This window comes from Natrix helvetica (genome assembly GCF_964273705.1).
Source record: "Natrix helvetica genome assembly, chromosome: 2".
NCBI lineage: Eukaryota > Metazoa > Chordata > Lepidosauria > Squamata > Natricidae > Natrix > Natrix helvetica.
The window spans coordinates 265,361,909-265,380,827 of NC_138552.1; the positions used below are offsets into that span (position 1 = coordinate 265,361,909).

An 18,919-nucleotide genomic window follows, 5' to 3' on the forward strand; every position below is an offset into this window, starting at 1 on the left:
CCACAGGCACCCCCAACACAAGTCACCTCAAGTTGGCTATGCCCACCCTGGCCTCCCAAGGTCAAACACAACCTTGATGTGTTTTTAAATTAAGTTTGACACCCCTGCCTTAGAAAGTCCCAAGGGTACTTTTTCAGCAGGCAACTTGAATTTCTGGTTTTTCTTTGAAGATGTTTCACTTCTCACTCAAGAAACTTTTTCAGCTTTCTTGAAAAAGCACCTTTGGAACAATCATGACCTGGATGACTGATAATCTCCACAGACATTTACCCTGGGAAACCATTGCCTCATACACCCAAATTTTATAAGGTTGTTGTGAAACTTAAACTGTAGTTCCATCCATGTTTACCTGGGAATATATTACTGTGAGTCCTTGGTGCTCTCTGTCCTTGGTTGTTTTTCTTGTAGACCTTGCATTGCCCAATCTAGGTTAGAGAGCACCAAGGACCCCTCATTTCAACCCCCTTTATGTATCTTGAAATTAACTGATATTTTGTCTCTAAACTGATCTGGTTAGAACTGCACTTTGACAAAAGAAGGTAAATTCGGAAATCAAATTATTCCTGGGGAAATATAGCTTAAAAAACAAACAAAATTATATATATTTTTGCAGGAAGGTAATTTATAAGAGCAGTCTTGTGGGAAGGGATTGTCAAGAAATGCAAGGATTAGAGTATTAGGATGGAATAGATGGGGCCACATCTCATATATGTATGGGGTTTTTTTCTTGTCTTCTTTTCATTAAGACATTTTTGGGGGAAAAAGTGTGTTCGGATGCTTATAATACGAGTGTCTGTGGGCTGCGACTTCCGACAACAGGGCAACATTTGGAAGAAATCAGAAATTGCTTATGGTGGTCGTACATATTTTTCGCTGTCCCTTAAAAGGGAAAATCCACAAACACCGGAAAGGTGAGGTAAGCATCGGGACAAAATTGTTTTTTCAAAAATCCCAAATCGGCTCACTCTTGTTTTTTTTAAAAAAAGAGACACTAAAAACCCTATGGCCCCTTTTATTCCCGTGCAAACTCAAAAGAGAAACCACGAAGCATGAAACGGCAGGGAGAGCTCTGCTTCCGAGTAAACCGGAGCCCGGGCTCAGCCGTCGCATACTGGGACGCCCTGCCCGGGGCAACCGGACTGACCTCTGGATATGCGTCGGCCCCAATCAGACAAGGGGGAAAGCAGCACGATTGTCCGGGTTAAATTCATCATATCTCACCCCACCCCACCCCTAGCGATTTCCCGAAAACAGATCTGCCGGGTAAAAAGGATGACGGGGGAAACGGATCAGGTGATTCAAGGGAGTGGGAGGGAATCACGTGCCCCAGGATCAGGCGCTGCGGTTGCGGCTGTCGCTGGCGGAGCGGAGCGGCCTCGTGGGGTGAGTCAGCGCTGGGAGGAGCGGCTGAGGGCAGGGCTGTTGAGACGCGGCTTTCGGGCTGGTGGTTGGGATCGTAGATAAGGCAGGCAGAGCCGGCGGGCGAGCTGCTGAGGCCTTTGGTGACTCCGCCCGTGCTGCCTTGGGTAAGGAAGGCTTTTGTTTTTAGGGGAAGCCGTAATCCAAGGTTAAACTTAGTTAAAGTCGGGAGCTTTGCCCCCCCCCCAAAAAAAATCTGGTGCCCCGTAGATAAATTGGGGAGTTAGAGCTCCGTTGTCATCCAGAGCCAGTCCTTGTCGCCGCTGATTTTTAAAAGGTGGCCAAAGGGATGGGCCGGCTTTGCAGGTCCCGCTTCCCTAGGTTTTTAAAAATTGTTATTACTCTCACCATCTACTCCTCTACTCGCGCCACACTCGCGGCTAAAAATGATTAGCTGACTGCACTTTTAGAGCTATTTTCTGGGTAATTTGCTCGAAAAGGAAGCTCTTTGATTTCTTCTTAAGAGGAACAGAGTAATTACGAAAAGATTTCCTGCTCCCGGCTGGCTGTGACGAAAGAGGGAGCCGAGTCTGTTCGGTTGAACTGCGGATGAGATTTCGTGTGGATTTTGCAAAATCTTAGCCAGAATCTTGGAAAGAGCCTGTTTTTTTTGGGGGGGGGGGTGTTGCATAGTCGCCCACCAATTTTGACCCAGATTCCACTTCATGGGCCTTGGCTGTGGGTTTATGTTTGTGGGTGTGAGCTTTGAAGTGTCTTCCTTTCTACCGTATTCAGATTATTTCTACCATATGCATTGACTCATCGAAGGGATTTCAGTTCAGGTTAACCATCCCCCATTCTGGCCTCTTCAGATTGGAGTATAACTCATGTAGCCCCAAGTCAGCCCAGTGATTGGTGTGTGTGGGTCCCATAGGGGAATGGATGAGGAAGGAGTTCATTGCTATGTTGGACTCAAAACTGAAATAAAAACCAGACAAGATTATGTGTAAGGAAATCCTTAGTGACATTGATATGCTGGTAAAGTAGCTTAAATTGAATTAGCTGAACGATGTAAAATGCCTTATTTATCCAAAAGGTTTTGGGTCTTTGGGGAATCAGAAATACCAAAGGGGAAGGAGAGATTGCATCAGTTCTTCATGGTATTTCCCATTGACCCCTTTTCTGGGGAAGCTTTCGTACATCCTTAAACTGGCAGAAAACTAAATTGGGGGGGGGGGGGGAATTTGCTTCCTCACTGTTGATCCCTATCTTGCTTCTTCTGAATTGGTGCCAAATGAGATCATCCTTATTTACTATGTGTGCAGAACAAATTAAAAAACCTAGACAGACACCATGGCTTTGCTTCCCTCTCTTTCCCTCCCATCAAGTGCCATCAGCCAATGGGGAACCATACATCAGCTGACAGCTCAGGTGAGGGAGGGAGACCTGACCATAGAGCAGCCAGAGAGTGAGGGCTGGCCAGCTACTGTTCAGTTTATTTCTGAGTCAGATTTGTTGCAGAGAGTGAGTCTGGTTTACAAGAGTTGGGACTTTCCTGCCCTAAGTAATTGGAAGTTGGATTGATTCCACCATCTCTTCTAGGGATCACCTGACTGCTGTTGCCAAAGCAGGGAAGTGTGTCAGTTTGTATTAGGTGTAAACACTATTAGGGGAATAGTGGGTAATATTCCTTTAACACCGGAGCAACTTAAACCTTCAAATAGTGTGAGTTGAGAATCAGATGGGCAATGCCATGTTACCCATCTCCGGGGACATTAGCTGTTGTGTTTTGGTTAGGTGCAAGTACTAAAAGGAAAAGGCCTTAGCATGACTCTGATGTCAGAAAGAGGCTCATGTGTTTTGCTTTTCTACAGAAACTTGAATTAGAAGTGGAATTGGTGTTTTGCCATGTAAGCAAATTCTAATGAAATTTCCCTGAAACAGGAGGCCCAACAACAGGAGGACATTCTGGATGCTTTAGCAAGTGTTCCTTGTTGAAGTAGTTTCCTATTAATATATGCAAACATTTTATTGCTTTAAAATGAACAATGACTTCTATATTTTTTTAACTTTGTGGAAGATAGAATAGGGCTGTGGATGCCCTACTGAATGGGGAAATAAATTGAAATTGAGTTAGTGGTTTTTGGTACAGTAAAATGTAGGGGGAACTAATTTGAATGTTCAGTACTTGGGCTATTAAGAGTCGAATTCTGGCTAAACCTATACATCTCTAAGGGAATGTTCCGTGTGCTGTGGTCAGTAGGCCAGAATTTATTTGGGAATGTAGGAACTTAATATCTGTTTTAGATTGCTGATCAAGCTCAATATTTTTTTTAAAAAACTCATGTTGTAGTGTAGTGCAGCGATGGCTAATCTTTTTGCCATTGCGTGCCAAAAGTGGGGGGAGCAGGGGGGTTGTGTGCGTGCCCACACCCATAATTCTATGTGCGCCCTGCTCATGCGTGCATAACCCCACCCCGTTTTTGCACGCAATGCACGGTGGGCCCGTTTTTCTCCTAGAAAGGGTCTGGAGCCTGGGGAGGGTAAAAAAGGCTTTCCCCACCACCCCCGGAGGCTCTCCAGAGCCCAGAAACTACCCATTGCTGACTTCCCGTGAGACTGAAAGGTCTGTTTTTCACTCTCCCCAGGCTCCAGAGCCTTTCTAGGAGCCTGGGGAGGGTGAAAACAGCCTTCCCACCCCCCCTCCGGAGACCCACCAGAGGGCGAAAACAGCCTTGTTTCCGAATTTCTGGTGGGCTTAGAAGGCCTGAAAATCAGCTGGCCGGCGCACTCATGTGCACTGGAGCTGAGCTCGTGTACCCACCGAATATGGCTCCATGTGCCACAGGTTCACCATCATGGTTGTAGTGTGTTAACCTGGCAGTATCAGTTCTGTGATGCTGTGAATGTTGGCTTCTTGTGGTCTGCAGAAGAAGTAGTAATCTTAGAATGCAGGACTGAACGTGCAATATGGGTGAGGGTCTCAGGAATTGGTCCAAAGAGTTCCAACGATTAACATTACTCTCCTCTCCCTTCTTTTGCTGAATCTATGTCCCATGGCTATGAATTTGGCTAATTCTAATTTGTTGGAACTCTTCATTACCTGTCTTCTAGAGAACATTAGAGTTTGACTTCAAGATGTTGAGTAGGGATAATTTAGTAAGTAAGCATATAACAGTGTGGAATGCATTGTATGCCATATTTGGTGCATGGAGCCGTGTTTGACTACAGTTGGCAAGAAACAAGTGGCATTCCCACCCGCCCCTGCCCCATTTTGAAGTAGAATAAAAACAACAGTAGAGCTTCTGTAGTTGTGTAATAGTTTGCAGCATTGGGAAACTCATTTTCTGCTGTTGTTTTTAACAAAGTTAAAGGGCTTACAATAGCATATGGTTTTCTTTCATGCTCCTTCTCCACTCAACACACACATCATTAGTTATGAACCCTTGGTCTATCTTTAAAGAATTCAAGCAACAACAATAAGTAGAAAAAGGCATTTCACCTGCAAAAGAAGTAAAGAAAGAAAGCATTGTAGCAGCATTCTAGCATTTTCCAGTTTGTGACCCATGACTTGTTTACTTAACTGTTGGCAGGCTTTTATGTTAGGAGGGTTTGGTGATTTTTTATTTTGTGTGTGTGTGTGTGATTGGAGCATATGTTGTACAAGTGAAGACTGATATAGCAATACTTATAATGCCCTGATGCTACATGTAGTCCTTGACTTTCAACAGTTCATTTAGTGACCATTTAAAGTTACAAAGGCATTGAAAAAAGTGATTTCTGTCCCCTTTTTACACTTAATGACCATTGCAGCATCCCCATGGTCATGGGATCAAAATTCAGAACTCGGCAACTGACTCGCAGGTATGATGGTTGCAGTGTCCTAGGGAATTTGTGACCTTCTGACAAGCAAAGTCAGTGGGGAAGCCTGATTCACTTAATAATCATGTTACTGATTTAACAACTGCAGTGATGCACTTCACCGTCGCAAGAAAGGTTATAAAACGGGGCAACATTCACTTAGAAAATGTCTCACTTAGAAGTTTTAGGCTCAATTGCGATCATACGTTGAGGATGACCTGTATAATGCAATATTTAGACATGATAGGTCCTGCAGCATGCAAAGCCATAACATAAATAACCATTATTTACTGAAAAGATTACAAATTTCTGTACTCCCATGGCGTGCAAAACCATGAGTCATAAGAGTAGGCCTCAAAATGTCAAATTTGGTTTCACAGTTTGAATAAGATGCAATATTCAGTAGGTTCTTGGCGCAATGTTCTACCTTCCTGGAGTAAAAACCATTCTCATTGATTTCCGGAGGTGGAGAGGGGGCATCAAATTGCTACTATATGTTGCACAATTCTATTGGTTTTGCCCTGGAAAGGAATAGGCCTATATTTCTCCCTATCCTGAGTCACGTGTGAATGTAGCAATATCTTATCTTATGTCTAATTATTCTTTATTTCTTGATTGTGCAAATGATACATTGGCAAGATGGGCAGCATATAAATTACATAAATACATAACAAATTGCATTTCCATCTTGGCTACGTTTTTCCCCTTGGATTGTATCCAGCAGTGTTTTTCTAAGCTTGCTGGCAGTCCAAATTTCTATACTGAATCTGAACCAGGGAAAGAGAAGGCAGAGCCTTCACAACCTAGCCTTTAGGATGCAGATTTAAAGCATTGGACCTTTCGGCAGTTGAAAATGGGGTGGAAGATCTTTCATTATGAACTTTAGAGTGATTTGGAATTGGACACTTTCATGAGTTCACGGCCTTTTGAGTTTTTGTGGCGTATAACATTAGACAAACAGACATAGATTTGTTCATTTTGTGCTGGAAACCTGGCAGTTTTCTTGTTCATATAGATATGGCAGTGCTTGGACAGAGCTGGATTTGGTGTGCACACATCATTTGCCAGGAATGTATCAAGTCAAATAGATATATGTTTCCTCAGAACCAACTGCCATTCGTAAAGGGCAACTGCAGAAGCTCAGGAAAAAAAACCATGACTGCTTTATTCATGTTCCAAGTTTGGATTTCTTTATAGGACTAATTTTGTCAACATTGCAACTGTGTAAATTATTAATCTCTCTCTCTCTCTCTCTCTCTCTCTCTTCCAGGTAGCATCTTAAGCATCCATTATCAAAATGTGGTGCTCTGTGGTAATTCTGGGTCTGTTTGTGGTCCTCACAAGTGCCCGTAATGTTCCATACTTCCCTCCTCTCTCTCCTGACTTAGTGAACTATATCAATAAGCTCAATACCACATGGAAGGTGAGTAAATTTTAGGGTAGGGGCCAACTATGCAGGGTGGTGGGAATTGGTAGCTGGCTGTTTTCCGAAATAACAGCTTGGCAAACTTAACATTAATGGACTGATTTCACTTACAAGGGCTAATTAACTTACAGTTTGTTGACGTGGCATGAAGTAGATAAATTGTGGCATTTTCCTTTCTGGACAATTTTATTAACTCCCCACCCCTCACCATCCGTTAGTCATAGAAGCAAGACCTTAGTTGAGCTGGTAAAGTACAGATGCAGAAGCAGATGAGTTGCTATTTTGTGCTCAACTTCTTGGGACACTATCTCTTGGCCTCGGAGCTTCAGTTTCTATTATGGCCAATAGCCTTTTGTTAGAGGACACTGAGCAAGATTTTTAAACTGCAAGTTGACTGGGAAATACTATATTTCCCCCCTTCCCCAAAGTGCCAGCTGGAAAGGAACTAGAAGATGGGCCTTTTTACAGTAGCCCCTGCTCTGTGGAGTATTCTCCCCTCAGAGATTAGAAGGGTCCCAATTCTGCTGGCCTTTCATAAAGCTTTAAAATGGGTGTCTAACTTTTGTGGACTTCAACTCCCAAAATTCCAGGGGGCGGCCATGTCCACAAGTCTTAAAGCTGCCAAGGTTGAACACCCCTTCTTTAAAAACTTGACTATGTACCTGAGCTTAGGGCACTGAATATATTAAGGGCCACTTTTTTGGGCTTTCCTATTAATAATCTCAGTTGCTATATATATTTATTTGGTATGCATTTGTTCAAATGTTTTATTATTTTTATAGTTTTAGAATTGTAAGCTGCCCAGAGTCATTGGTTATGGCCATTTATAGAAATTGAATGAATGAATGCAAGTCCCAAGTTACTTAAGGAAAAATTTGAAAGCAGTGTTTAATAAAGATTTGATTGAATTTAATATTTAGAGCCACTTTGGTCTAGCAGGTAAGGCAGAAGCCGGGAAACTACAAACTTGGAAACAAAGTTCTAGTCTCATCTTTCTTAGACTGGCTGGGTGACTTTGGGCCAGTCACTCAGCCCAACTCTCCTCATAAGTGGTTGGCATGGGGAAAATTCGAGGAGAAAGGCATATTAAGTATGTTCAGTGCCTTGTGTTATTTATTAAAAATGAATCATTAGCCAGGGACAGGGAGGGAAAATCTAGTCTTTCATCCAAGTAAAGAAAGTATTTGTTGAGGGCAGTATTTGTATACGTATATTTTATGTCTGCCTGCCATAAAGAAATAATATGAGTATGTAGATTGTGGAACCATGAGTTCATTTTTATGCACCTGTATAGTTATGTTTTTAATTGGTAAAAGGTAATTGTGCTTGGGGTGGAAGGTCTAGATTATATTGTGTTTTATTGTTATTTTCACTTTTTTTTAAAAAGGCTGGACACAACTTTGTTAATGCTGACATGAGTTATGTGAAGACGTTGTGTGGCACCTTCTTGCATGGCCCCAAACTGCCAGAGAGGTAGGATATTTATGTGCTCTGCTTCTAATCCTGCTGCACATGTGTTCTTGAACTTTTGGACTCTGCAGATAATGACTATCTTGCCTTCAGCTGTCGGGAATGGTTTCCTGGTTACAGTTGTATTAAAGTTGCTACTGGACATGAAAGAAAGAGCTTAATTTAATGATAGAACAACTGTTTTTATGCAGAAAGTCGTAGCTTAATAGCTCGTTGGGACTGGGAGACGCCACTGCTGAAATTCTGTTACTACTTTTATATTTAAATATTGAGGTAGATGAAGGCCAGTTTGGTGTAGTGGTTAAAGCATCACACTAGGAACTAGGAGACCTTGAGTTCTACTCCTGCCTTAGTCACAAAGCTAGAGGGTGATCTTGTGTCAGTTACTCTCAGCGCTAGAAAGGAGGCAATGGCAAACTAGTTCTTGCCAAGAAAACTGAAGGGACTTATCCAGGCAGTCTTCAAGTATCAGATACAATTTGAGCAGGGAGGAAAAAAAATTGGAGCTAGATAGAGCCAGCAGTGTGAGTTGATATTAGAGAGCTTTTCTATGTTTTTATTATTTAAAAATAAAAAAACCAGGAAACAAGATGTCTCACATTAAAAAGAAAAAGTAGTTGGCATTTATATAGAGGCATCATTTTCAAAACCTGAATTCTGCAATAATGATCTGTTGATAGTCTTGCTTCTTAGTGGAATGAATCAATCTGGACAGGTGTAGTTCGAGGTCAAAATATTAATACATTCACAAGGGCTAAACTTTGAAGTTATTAAATAGGTCTCATTTATATATAGTGTGAACTCTGAATCATATGGATGCTAGTATTGTGTCAATATGCTGGAAGCAAAATTGAACATAAGAAATTAAACGTAAGAAATTAAATCCAAGGACTTTGACTGACAAAGACATTACTTAATTAGCACGTGGTTCTGTCTCTTTTTCACTCAACCTCTTCCCTATTGTTTGAAAGGTTTGAATTTGCTGGTGATTTGGTCTTGCCACAAAGCTTTGACTCAAGGCAACAATGGTCGAACTGCCCAACCATTCGTGAAATCAGAGACCAAGGCTCTTGTGGTTCCTGCTGGGTAAGTAGAGAAGTGGTATATCCATACTACCTTTGCCATAGGCCAGAATTCAGCAGATCTGGTAGTTCATATCCAGTTCTCCATCTTTAATTGAACCTTCCAATATCTGAGAAAAACACACATTGGCTAAATTCATGCATGGCACTAATTTATGTGTGGTATGAACTGGTTCACTTTGGCTTATGTAAGAACTCAGTTATTGTGACATACTTGGCAAATTACAATTAGGACAAATCAGCTCTTAAGTTAACACAGTGTATATATGAGTTCTTATTCAACCCTATGGCTCTATTTGTGTTGGAACCACCTATCCATTACGAAGCATCAATGTACATATGCCCAAAGAATGTCCAGAAGAGCTTTCAATGATAAAAAGAGAATGATGTAGTAGAGTGGTAGTGATAGTGGAGGTGATGGCAGCAACAATAATTTTGCTTGGTGGTGGTTGGACAGGGGGTTAGGACAGTCTACAGGTCTCAACAGTGCCACTGACAGAACTTTTGGATTGTCTTTTGTAGGCTTTTGGTGCAGTTGAAGCCATGTCAGATCGGGTTTGTGTCCATACTAATGGCAAAGTGAATGTGGAAATTTCTGCTGAAGATCTGCTCTCTTGCTGCGGGTTTGAATGCGGGATGGGGTAAATTACTTCTTACCTTGCCACTTGTCTTTTCTCTGAACAGCTTTTCCTCCTGCTAGATAGGTTCACATATTCAGGAATGGCAGTGGAAAGTTCAGTGGGAACACTGACATACTATATGTTGAGATCAGAAGTCTTTTTGTTCTGGAAGATTGATTTCTAGAAAGCCCTCAGACCATTCCCAAATGGCTGGAACAGTGTGGTCTGAGAGTAAAAAGAAATATCTAATATTTTTCAGATCGTTCTATTCCCAACACAGTTTGTCTTCTACTTCATAGTAGCCAAGATACTACACTTGAAGCTCAACTTGAAATATTTTTGTTTTGTTTTGAGGTTGCATGAGCTCCAAGATCACCATGAACACTTTACTTGGTGCCTGTCAAATTTCTTCCCTATTTCCTTTAAAAAAAAAACCTTTAATTAAAAACATTGCAGAAAGCTGCTTTGCTTCTAGTTTTAGCTTTTAGCATTATTCTTATTTTAGGAATGCTTCCAGGTCCTATAGAAAATTTAAAAAGCAGGTTTCTGTTGTATGGAGAAATCATTGTAGAACAAAAAGAGCTGGCAGCTGGAGATGAGAACAGCCTATTTACTTAATGGTAAATGAGTATTTTGTGAATGGGTCACATCTGTTGTGTCACCTCATGGGAGTCACTTTTTAAAATTACAGTGTTCCCCAAAGAAGTTGCCTTTCCCATCTCTATTAAGTACTTCTTTGGGTATCACATGCATAATCATCAATCCAAAGAGTCTTCAGTCTGTAATCCCCAGTTAAAATATATTTCTGCTAATGAGTTCTTTTGTGATAATCGTGTGTCATTTTCTTGCAGTTGTAATGGAGGTTATCCTTCAGGAGCATGGAAATACTGGACAGAAAAGGGCTTGGTGTCTGGTGGCCTTTACGACTCACATGTTGGTAAGTTTTCCTCTGAGCAAGATGACTGTGACCAGCACTGAATGGTGGAAGTCTCTCTTGAATTGCGTATTGCCCATGACTTCACCTTGCAATTAAGTTGCTGGCTTGGATTCCATCATTATTTTTATCTACACACAGTTTGGGTTTATTCAAAGAATCTTCACTAGAATGAGAAAGGGGAGCTTAATGACAAATGGAAGAATTGGAAGTAACAGGCAGACAGTGTGGGGGTTGGAGGTGGGAATCCCAGTGAAATACAGGTAGCCTCTGTTGTAACCTTCAAAGTTACAACAGAGCCTTCTAAAGCCAGTTATGACCAGATTTTGAAGTCTTAACATTGCCTTCCCTCTCTCACTTGATCATATTTTGGGTGTTCAGCAGTCAGCCCCCATTTACAGTTGTTTGCAGCACCTCATGGTCATGCGACTGTGATTAATGACAGTTTGGCTGGCATTTACTTCTGGTTTCCAGCAAACCCAGTCCAGAGTGAACAACATGTTCACTTTACCACTGTTATATTTGCTTTACAAGAACCACAAACAGGTCATAAAATTGGGTCAGTCACATGATAACTCATTTTATGGCTGTCATGATTTAGAAATGGAGTTCTCAAGGGAAAAGCAGGATGAGCTGTTATCTGAATTAGTGGTTTATATTGTACAACTGCAGGGAACTACAGAATGAAATATTTTTGCATGTAAGTGAAATGATTGTAAGTGAACTGAATAGCTTACATGATTTATTTTGATTTGAGCTTAGACTAGGGACTTTAGCCAACTGCCCCTTAAAAGATTCTTTTCAAGTGGCATTTTATTCTGTATTGTATCCAATAGGCTGTAGACCATACTCTATTCCACCCTGTGAGCATCACGTCAATGGGACTCGGCCCCCGTGCAGTGGAGAAGGTGGTGACACCCCTGAATGCGTCAAAACATGTGAAGCTGGTTATTCTCCTTCTTACAAGAAAGATAAGCATTATGGTAATGCATATATTAAACTGCATATTCCGGTTTATCCCACAGGCTTTTAAGTTCGAAATATTGAAATGGTAAAAGTATAATATCTTGTTTTCGGTACAATAGATTTCCAAATACGGTGGCGTTCTTAATTCACAATCAGGAGGCTGTGAGTAGGTAGAGGCAGATATTTCTCTCTCTGGACACACTGAGAAGATATCTGCTGAAAAAACTTCACATTGGCCACAGGAAGGGCATCTGGCCAGTTAAACAGCTCCATTCAGTCGTCCAGATTCCACGCCGCAAGGGATTATGGAGTTGTTAAATGAGGATGATAATATATTTCCAAATGCAGTAAAAGATTAGAAATGTTAATTAAAAATTACCAATGCAAACAATATGATTATTGTTACACAGGCAGCCACATATTATTTATAAGAGAAAATGAATTAAAGTGCTTTCTATTGGGGGGTAGAAGAGGCATAGCTTTGCATGTGGCCTTGCATTTGGATATTCTGGGTAAAGTCTGCAGCTAGGATCTAGACCCCTTTCCAAGCCAAGTGTTGCATTCACCTTTCAATAACACAAGTAAGCAGAGCTAAAATTATTTGTCCCTTTGTACATTTAGAAAATAAAATTATTTGTACATTTTTTTTAAATTTTGAGTACCTCCCAGGGGATTTAGTAATTTCCCCTTCTCTCACATTGTTACAATTCTGTAATTTTTTGAAGATCTCTGCCCAGGGATATACTCAAAGCTTTGATGGATGGTTAATAGGCTGAAAGCTGAATTAAAGATTCCCCATTGCCACCTTAGGTTGGTGTAGCAGAGATGGACGGCATATAAATGTAATAAATAAATTACAGTACATCTACAAAAATCAGCGGTAGCATAAAAAGTACAATGTGTTTTACAGGCTGGATTCATATATGGCACTGCCAAAATTGGTGGACCAGGGTTTCTTAAGTGGAAGTTGACTTTCAGGCAACTCGGATCAATTCACATAATGCACTAAGTTAAATCAGACAGATGATATTCTTGTTATAAAGTAATGAATATTTTAAACCTGCTCTTCTCTGATTCATTGAATGACAGTTAGCATCAGATTTGAATTTTGTGAAAACAAGTTTGTAATCTTTGTAACGAAAGAAACTAAATAATGAATGTTGGAATACCCAGCGGATGCATAGCTTGTCAGTTACAGTCAGGAGTAACAGAGGATCATAGTAGTAGTAATGTCGTGAAGACTCATTAAGTTTTGAAATAAGCAATTAAAATGCTTTCTAACTTAGAGATCACTTTCCCCTTTCCTCTGGCTAGGAGAGACTTCCTATAGCGTCCCTGGCAATGAAAAAGAAATAATGGCTGAGATTTACAAAAATGGACCAGTGGAGGGAGCCTTTACTGTTTATTCTGACTTCCTCATGTACAAATCAGGTAAGTGTTTTTTTCTGTAATTTCTTAAAATAGATATTTTTTTAAAAATATTCATTTTGTAAACTCTTGAATAGCTAAATTAATTATACTTGGGTGATTTTGGTTTAATTTCCATTATAATGGATTTGGTTTAATCTTCTGATAGAACTGGCATTGCTTCTGGTTACATGTGATATTCAAGACCATTTCAGACATAAAAAGTTGTTTGAATTTAGCTAATATTAGCAAGACTTAAAGCTTCAAAATAAGCTTGAGATCTCAAGTATTCCCGAAGTTGGCATTCAGAGTGGGAATTTGGAAATCGCCACTATTATTATTATTATTATTATTATTATTATTATTTATTTATTTATTTATTTATTATTTTGCATAATGGAAATATCAACGAAGGACAATACAGAGAGTCCTCAATTTAAAACCATAATTGGGACTGGATCTTTTGTTATGTGAGGCAGTCAGTTGCGCCAAGGCTTCTGCTATTGACTTTTCTTGTCAGAAGTCAACTGGGGAGGTTGCAATTGGCAATCATATGACCCCTGCAGTTGTTGTAAATACATGCCAGTGTCCCAAAATTCAAAGAATTTTGATCATGTGACTGCAGGGCTGCTGCAACTGGCCGTAGATGCAATGACCAGTTATAAGTCATTTTTGATGTGGGGCCTATCAAGGCAAAGCCCAGGTAGTCTTCAACTTACAGCAGTTCCTTTAGTGACTGTTCAAAATTAGGAAGACATTGAGACAAGTGACATGGCTATTTTTTGGCACTTACAACAGTTGCAGCATCCCCATGGTCATATGATGAAATTTCACACTCTTGGCAATTGACTCATATTTCTGACCATTGCAGTGTCCTGGAGTCATGTGATCTCCTTTTGCGATCTTCTAACAAGCAAAGCCAATGGGGAAGTCACGTTCACTCAATAACCGTGTTATTAATCTAACAACTGCGGTGATTCATTTAACTGTAGCAAGAAAGGTTGTAAAATGGAGCAAAATTCACTTAACAAATGTTTCACTTAGCAACAGAAATTTGAGCTCAATTGTGGTCATAAGTTGAGTATTATCTGTAGAGTAGCAGTTACTGTATTTTTTGGATTATAAGATGCACCCCCCCCCAAAAAAAAAAGTTGGGTGGAAATGTCTGTGCATCTTATAGAGCGAATATTGTGGCGGGGGGAGGGGGTTGGTGCGCCACCGATCAACTGTTCTAGGTGGCGGGGATCACTGCCACGGCCTGTTTGCCACGGCCTGTTCACTCTGGCTGCCTGTTCGTGTCGATCGGTGGCAAACAGGCTGCAGAGGCTGAGGCAGATTTTTTTTCTTGTTGTCCTCCTCTAAAGCTAATGTGTAGTCCAGAGCATTTTATAGTCCGAAAAATATTGTACTTCCTGTGAGTCTAACTGCTCCTCAATACATCCCCAAGTTGCATTTGCCTTCTTATCAGCTGCATAAGTTCTGTTGACTCATATTTCATGATATTCCTATGACTCTGCTAGGGATATAAAATGAAGATCAATTCTTTTGAATTCAGCATAGATTTAACAATTCCTGAACTTTTCAAGCTTAAATTGGCTCCATTTTTAAGCAGCCCATTCTGCACCTGAAATATATTTTTTGAGCTGCACCTCACCGGGTGCCTAAGTCTGAAATGTAAAAGCTGGGATTCAAATAAAGTTGCCAAGCAAGACGCCCTCAGAAGCCATAATATCTATGGTTCCTTCACAAGTTTAAATTCCAAGCAGAATATTAACTGAGTAGTGATCTTAGCAGGGAAATCACAGCATTTATATTTGGGAATAGAGTTAACAGTTTTTCCCCTGCAGGTGTCTATCAGCATGTCTCTGGTGAAGCAGTTGGTGGCCATGCAATCCGCATTCTTGGCTGGGGTGTTGACAATGACACACCTTACTGGTTGATAGCTAATTCCTGGAACACAGACTGGGGTGAAAATGGTAGGTGATCTCTCTTCCTTTAGTGGGTCAATTATCTTTCAGGGGTGCCTATGCTGTAGAACTGCCAGGAGCTGTGGTTGAGCAACATCTGGAGGTCTAATATGCTCCTTTTCGGTTGACATGTGACCGGAGCCATCATGTTCTTTGTCATGCATATCAGTACAGGTAATCCTTGAGTTACAAATATAATAAAGCTGGCCAATTACGTTTGTAACTCGAGGATTCGTTAATTGGATCACATTAAATGAACACAATCCCTCCCTGCTTTCCCCAATATATTTGTTAATCGAATGCACTTCGTTAAGTGGACATGAGGTATCTCAGGTGGGTAACACTTTGGTGTGTGTGTGTGTGTGTGTGTGTAGTGCTGGAATAGGCCACCTGCTTCTGACCACCCAAGGCTTCCCCCCATCCACTGAAATATCTTACGCTCCGCTTTCAATACCTTGGGGTTCTCATAGTTGCTTCCCCCCTACCCTTACTGCCCCGCTGGGTCTCTACTGATACTGGGCCTGCTTTGCTAGCCCCCCCCCCCCCCCCGATTACACGTGCTTCTTCCCACCCTATTTCTGATCGCTCACTTATCTTTCAAAGATCTCCAGAGTTCCAGAACAGGTTGATCCACATGGGAGAAAAGAAGCTGTCATCTTTTACTCAGATGCTGGTGAAGCTATAAGAATGCAAGATCCAAGGTAAACAGCTTCCCCAGCGTCTGAGTAAAAGATGGCCATTTTCTGGCATCAATGCATCCACGGCCAGCAGCACAGAAACCTCCTGCTTGCGGCTGAGGAACTGGTTTGAATGAGCAGCTTCAAGGATTGGAGCATGGAGGTGCCGGCCAATCAACCTGGAGCTTGTTTCCTTTGTCTCATCGCCCAATGAAATCCGGCGACTGCAAGCCCAATGAGACAATGGAAAGAAACTCTACATTGATTGACGGCCCCCTCTGATTTCACACTTCTGTCCCTGAAGCCGCTTATTTTCTGCCGGTTCGGGGACTCTGGAGATCTTCGAAAAGTAAGTGAGCGATTGGAAACGGGATTGGGAGGAGCAAGTGTAATCCTGAGGGCTAGCCAAACAGGGCCACTTCCTAGGGGGACCCAGTGAGGTAGGATGGGGGTTGGGGTTGGGGAATAGGCAGAGGGCACATTGCAGCGTCTCTGCAGTCTTATCATAAGGATGAACCATCACTGTGGTGCTGCAGCGTATGTAACTTTGGGAACAGGTTGTAAATACTTTTTGGAGAGAGGTGTTGTAATTTTGAACCATTGCTAAGTGAACTGTCATAAATCGAAGAATACCTGTACACACACCCCCAAAAAATGGCTAGGGGACGGGTCAGTTGGGCTGGGTTTGTTTCGTTTTATTTAGTATTGAGAATTTTTTGCAATATGTTTCTCTCAATATCTTCTAGGCTATTTCCGAATCCTCCGTGGGCAAGATCACTGTGGAATTGAGTCTGAGGTTGTAGCTGGAATCCCTCGCACAAGCCAGTACTGGAAGCAGCTGTAATCATCCCGCCAGCTGAATGGCACATAATCATACTTATAAAGATAGAAGACATGGTAGCAATCCTTTGCTCTAAGACATTTTAGACATCGGGATTTTTTTTTTAAGCCTTTAACATTTTTTTTTAAAAAAAATACAACACAGATGTCTCTAGCAAGGCTCTCTTTGGGTCTGAAGCATGAGGCTTTCTAATTTTCAGGACTGGCAAGACAGAATGGCAAGGAAATTGAGATGAAACTGGCTGTTTTAAATGAAATACCACTAAAGCAGTGGTTCTCAACCTGTGGGTCGGGACTCGGGACCTCTTTGGGGGTCGAACGACCCTTTCACAAAGGGTCGCTTAAGACCTTCGGAAAATACATATTTTCGATGGTCTTAGGAACCGAGACACCAATTTTATGGTTGGGAGTCACCACAACATGAGGAACTGTATTAAAGGGTCGCGGCATTGGGAAGGTTGAGAACCACTGATCTAAAGGAATCAAAAGTACATTTCACCAACAGAAGGGCATGATTAGAAACAACCAACTCCTGCTTAAGATGTTGAGGTTGCTGTTTGCAGTGATGTTTAATTTTACCTTCCACATATTGATGACCACCCATCAGATAAAGAGTGTAGGATCATGGAATCTCAGGGTTGGGTTGTTTTAAGTTTAATCCTTAGTAAACATTATTGTGCAAAGTGGTAAAGAGGATTCTCCCTCCCCCCCCCTTCTTTTTCACACAAACACTTTCAGGAAATAGAAAATAGAAAGGCTAAAATGGTCGCTTATTCACTGCATGAATGCTGAGGTCAATGCCTAAATTTCAAAGAAATTTTAAGAGGATGTCCTCACAGTAGCAGCAGTCTTAATTCTTCTCTTCATAAATTCTCAATGCCAATAGGTGCCTCAATAGGGAAAAGATAAGAAGTAGAAGGAGGGACCCTTCTGAAACGGACCAAATAGTCAAAACAGACAAAACTCCTGAATCTGTTGTAACTCTATGCATTGAACTTCAGTTCTTTGATAAATTTGGCTAGGTGAGACTATAGGACCTTGAAGTTTCAAGTTAAATTTAAATTAAATTAAATTTTAAATAGTTGCAGCAGCAGGAGACACACACACACACACACAAATAGTTGCAGAAGCCGTACATATAGTCACAAAAAGAGAAGTTTGTGTGTGCCTGTCATTTAAGCTTGATTCCTGAAACTATTTGGGCGATTGCACTAACTTGTCCTGCACACATGCATGAATTATTTCATTTTTTATTATTGTAAATGATGAGGAAACATTAGCAACAAGCATAAAAATTGTGCATGAAAAGGGGCTATAAAAATGGTTCAACACTAAATCAACATCAAATTAAAAGAACTTAAGTTTGCTACTGTTAATCTTACTGAATTTGTTGGGTCTCGCCTAGACATGATTGGATTTGCTGTTATGAGAAGCCATAAATTGGTTTGCTTTGCCTAGGTAGATGACCAGTCTGTTTCAACAAACTATTTAAAATAAACCATGGGTTTAGATGAACCCAGCCTAAAATTGAATCTGAACCACAGGCTTTATGAGATTGGTTTCTGGTTTCAAATGCAAAGTTATTGTTAAATGCAGAATATTTTATAAACTTAAGACTTATGACCAGAATTTCATCAGTGTACTTCCAATTTCTATGTCCAGTAAAGTATCTCTTTTTTTTCTACAATGTGTGTGTTCATTCTTCCCCCTGGTAGATAGAAAGGATTGTATTTCTGGTTTCTTTTGTGAGGGTGGTGGAGGCAGAACGCATTTATTTGAGTCTATATTTTATAGCATACCTCCAATACAACTGCCTGCTTCTGTTTTGGAAAATAGACCCAATGCATGTTGTGCCATAGCTGATAAAACTTTAGCAGGTGACTGTTTCACACACCAATACATTTTAGTGACCCTTGAGGTTCTGAATTTGAACTCATGAGGATAATATGGGCTGCTGAGATCAAATTCAATGGTCTTGATATAAAGCCTATATATATCTATATAGGATAGAGAGATTGGATGGGTGGAGTATGAGTGTAGATTTTGTGCTACAGTATCTTCCCTATGTACCTCGAAAGTTTGATGATTTGAAGCAATAATGGCTTTATGCACATCACAAGGTTTTAATTTTGAATTCCATACAGCCTGCAGATCCTTCTTTCCCAATCTCTAGCTCCTCTGCAATTCTGATTTCTTGACTGGCACTAGAATAATGTATATTAGCTTTTGGTTTAATTTACATGCCTTAAATTGCTTTGAAGTACTGAGGTACCTACACCGAGGAATTGCAATTATCTATATGTGGTATCA

General features: G+C 40.9%; 1 protein-coding gene across 1 annotated transcript; it reads left to right on the forward strand.

Annotated features, from left to right (window-relative positions):
* Positions 1-1,393: 1,393 nt before the first annotated feature.
* CTSB (cathepsin B) lies at positions 1,394-18,296 on the forward strand. Its single transcript, XM_081943414.1, has 10 exons — positions 1,394-1,526; positions 6,491-6,643; positions 8,034-8,119; positions 9,088-9,202; positions 9,721-9,839; positions 10,670-10,755; positions 11,589-11,735; positions 13,033-13,149; positions 14,973-15,101; positions 16,516-18,296. Exons 2-10 carry the CDS (start codon positions 6,518-6,520, stop codon positions 16,611-16,613), a joined length of 1,023 nt encoding a protein of 340 aa, XP_081799540.1. The 5' UTR covers positions 1,394-1,526; positions 6,491-6,517; the 3' UTR covers positions 16,614-18,296.
* The last annotated feature ends 623 nt before the right edge of the window (positions 18,297-18,919 follow it).

Bases quoted from the DNA above. Each gene is read 5' to 3' on its own strand.
- CTSB (XM_081943414.1), top strand. From the start codon at position 6,518: ATGTGGTGCTCTGTGGTAATTCTGGGTCTGTTTGTGGTCCTCACAAGT. The intron at 9,840-10,669 runs GTAAATTACTTC...ATTTTCTTGCAG, and splicing joins GGGTTTGAATGCGGGATGGG to TTGTAATGGAGGTTATCCTT. The intron at 10,756-11,588 runs GTAAGTTTTCCT...TGTATCCAATAG, and splicing joins CCTTTACGACTCACATGTTG to GCTGTAGACCATACTCTATT.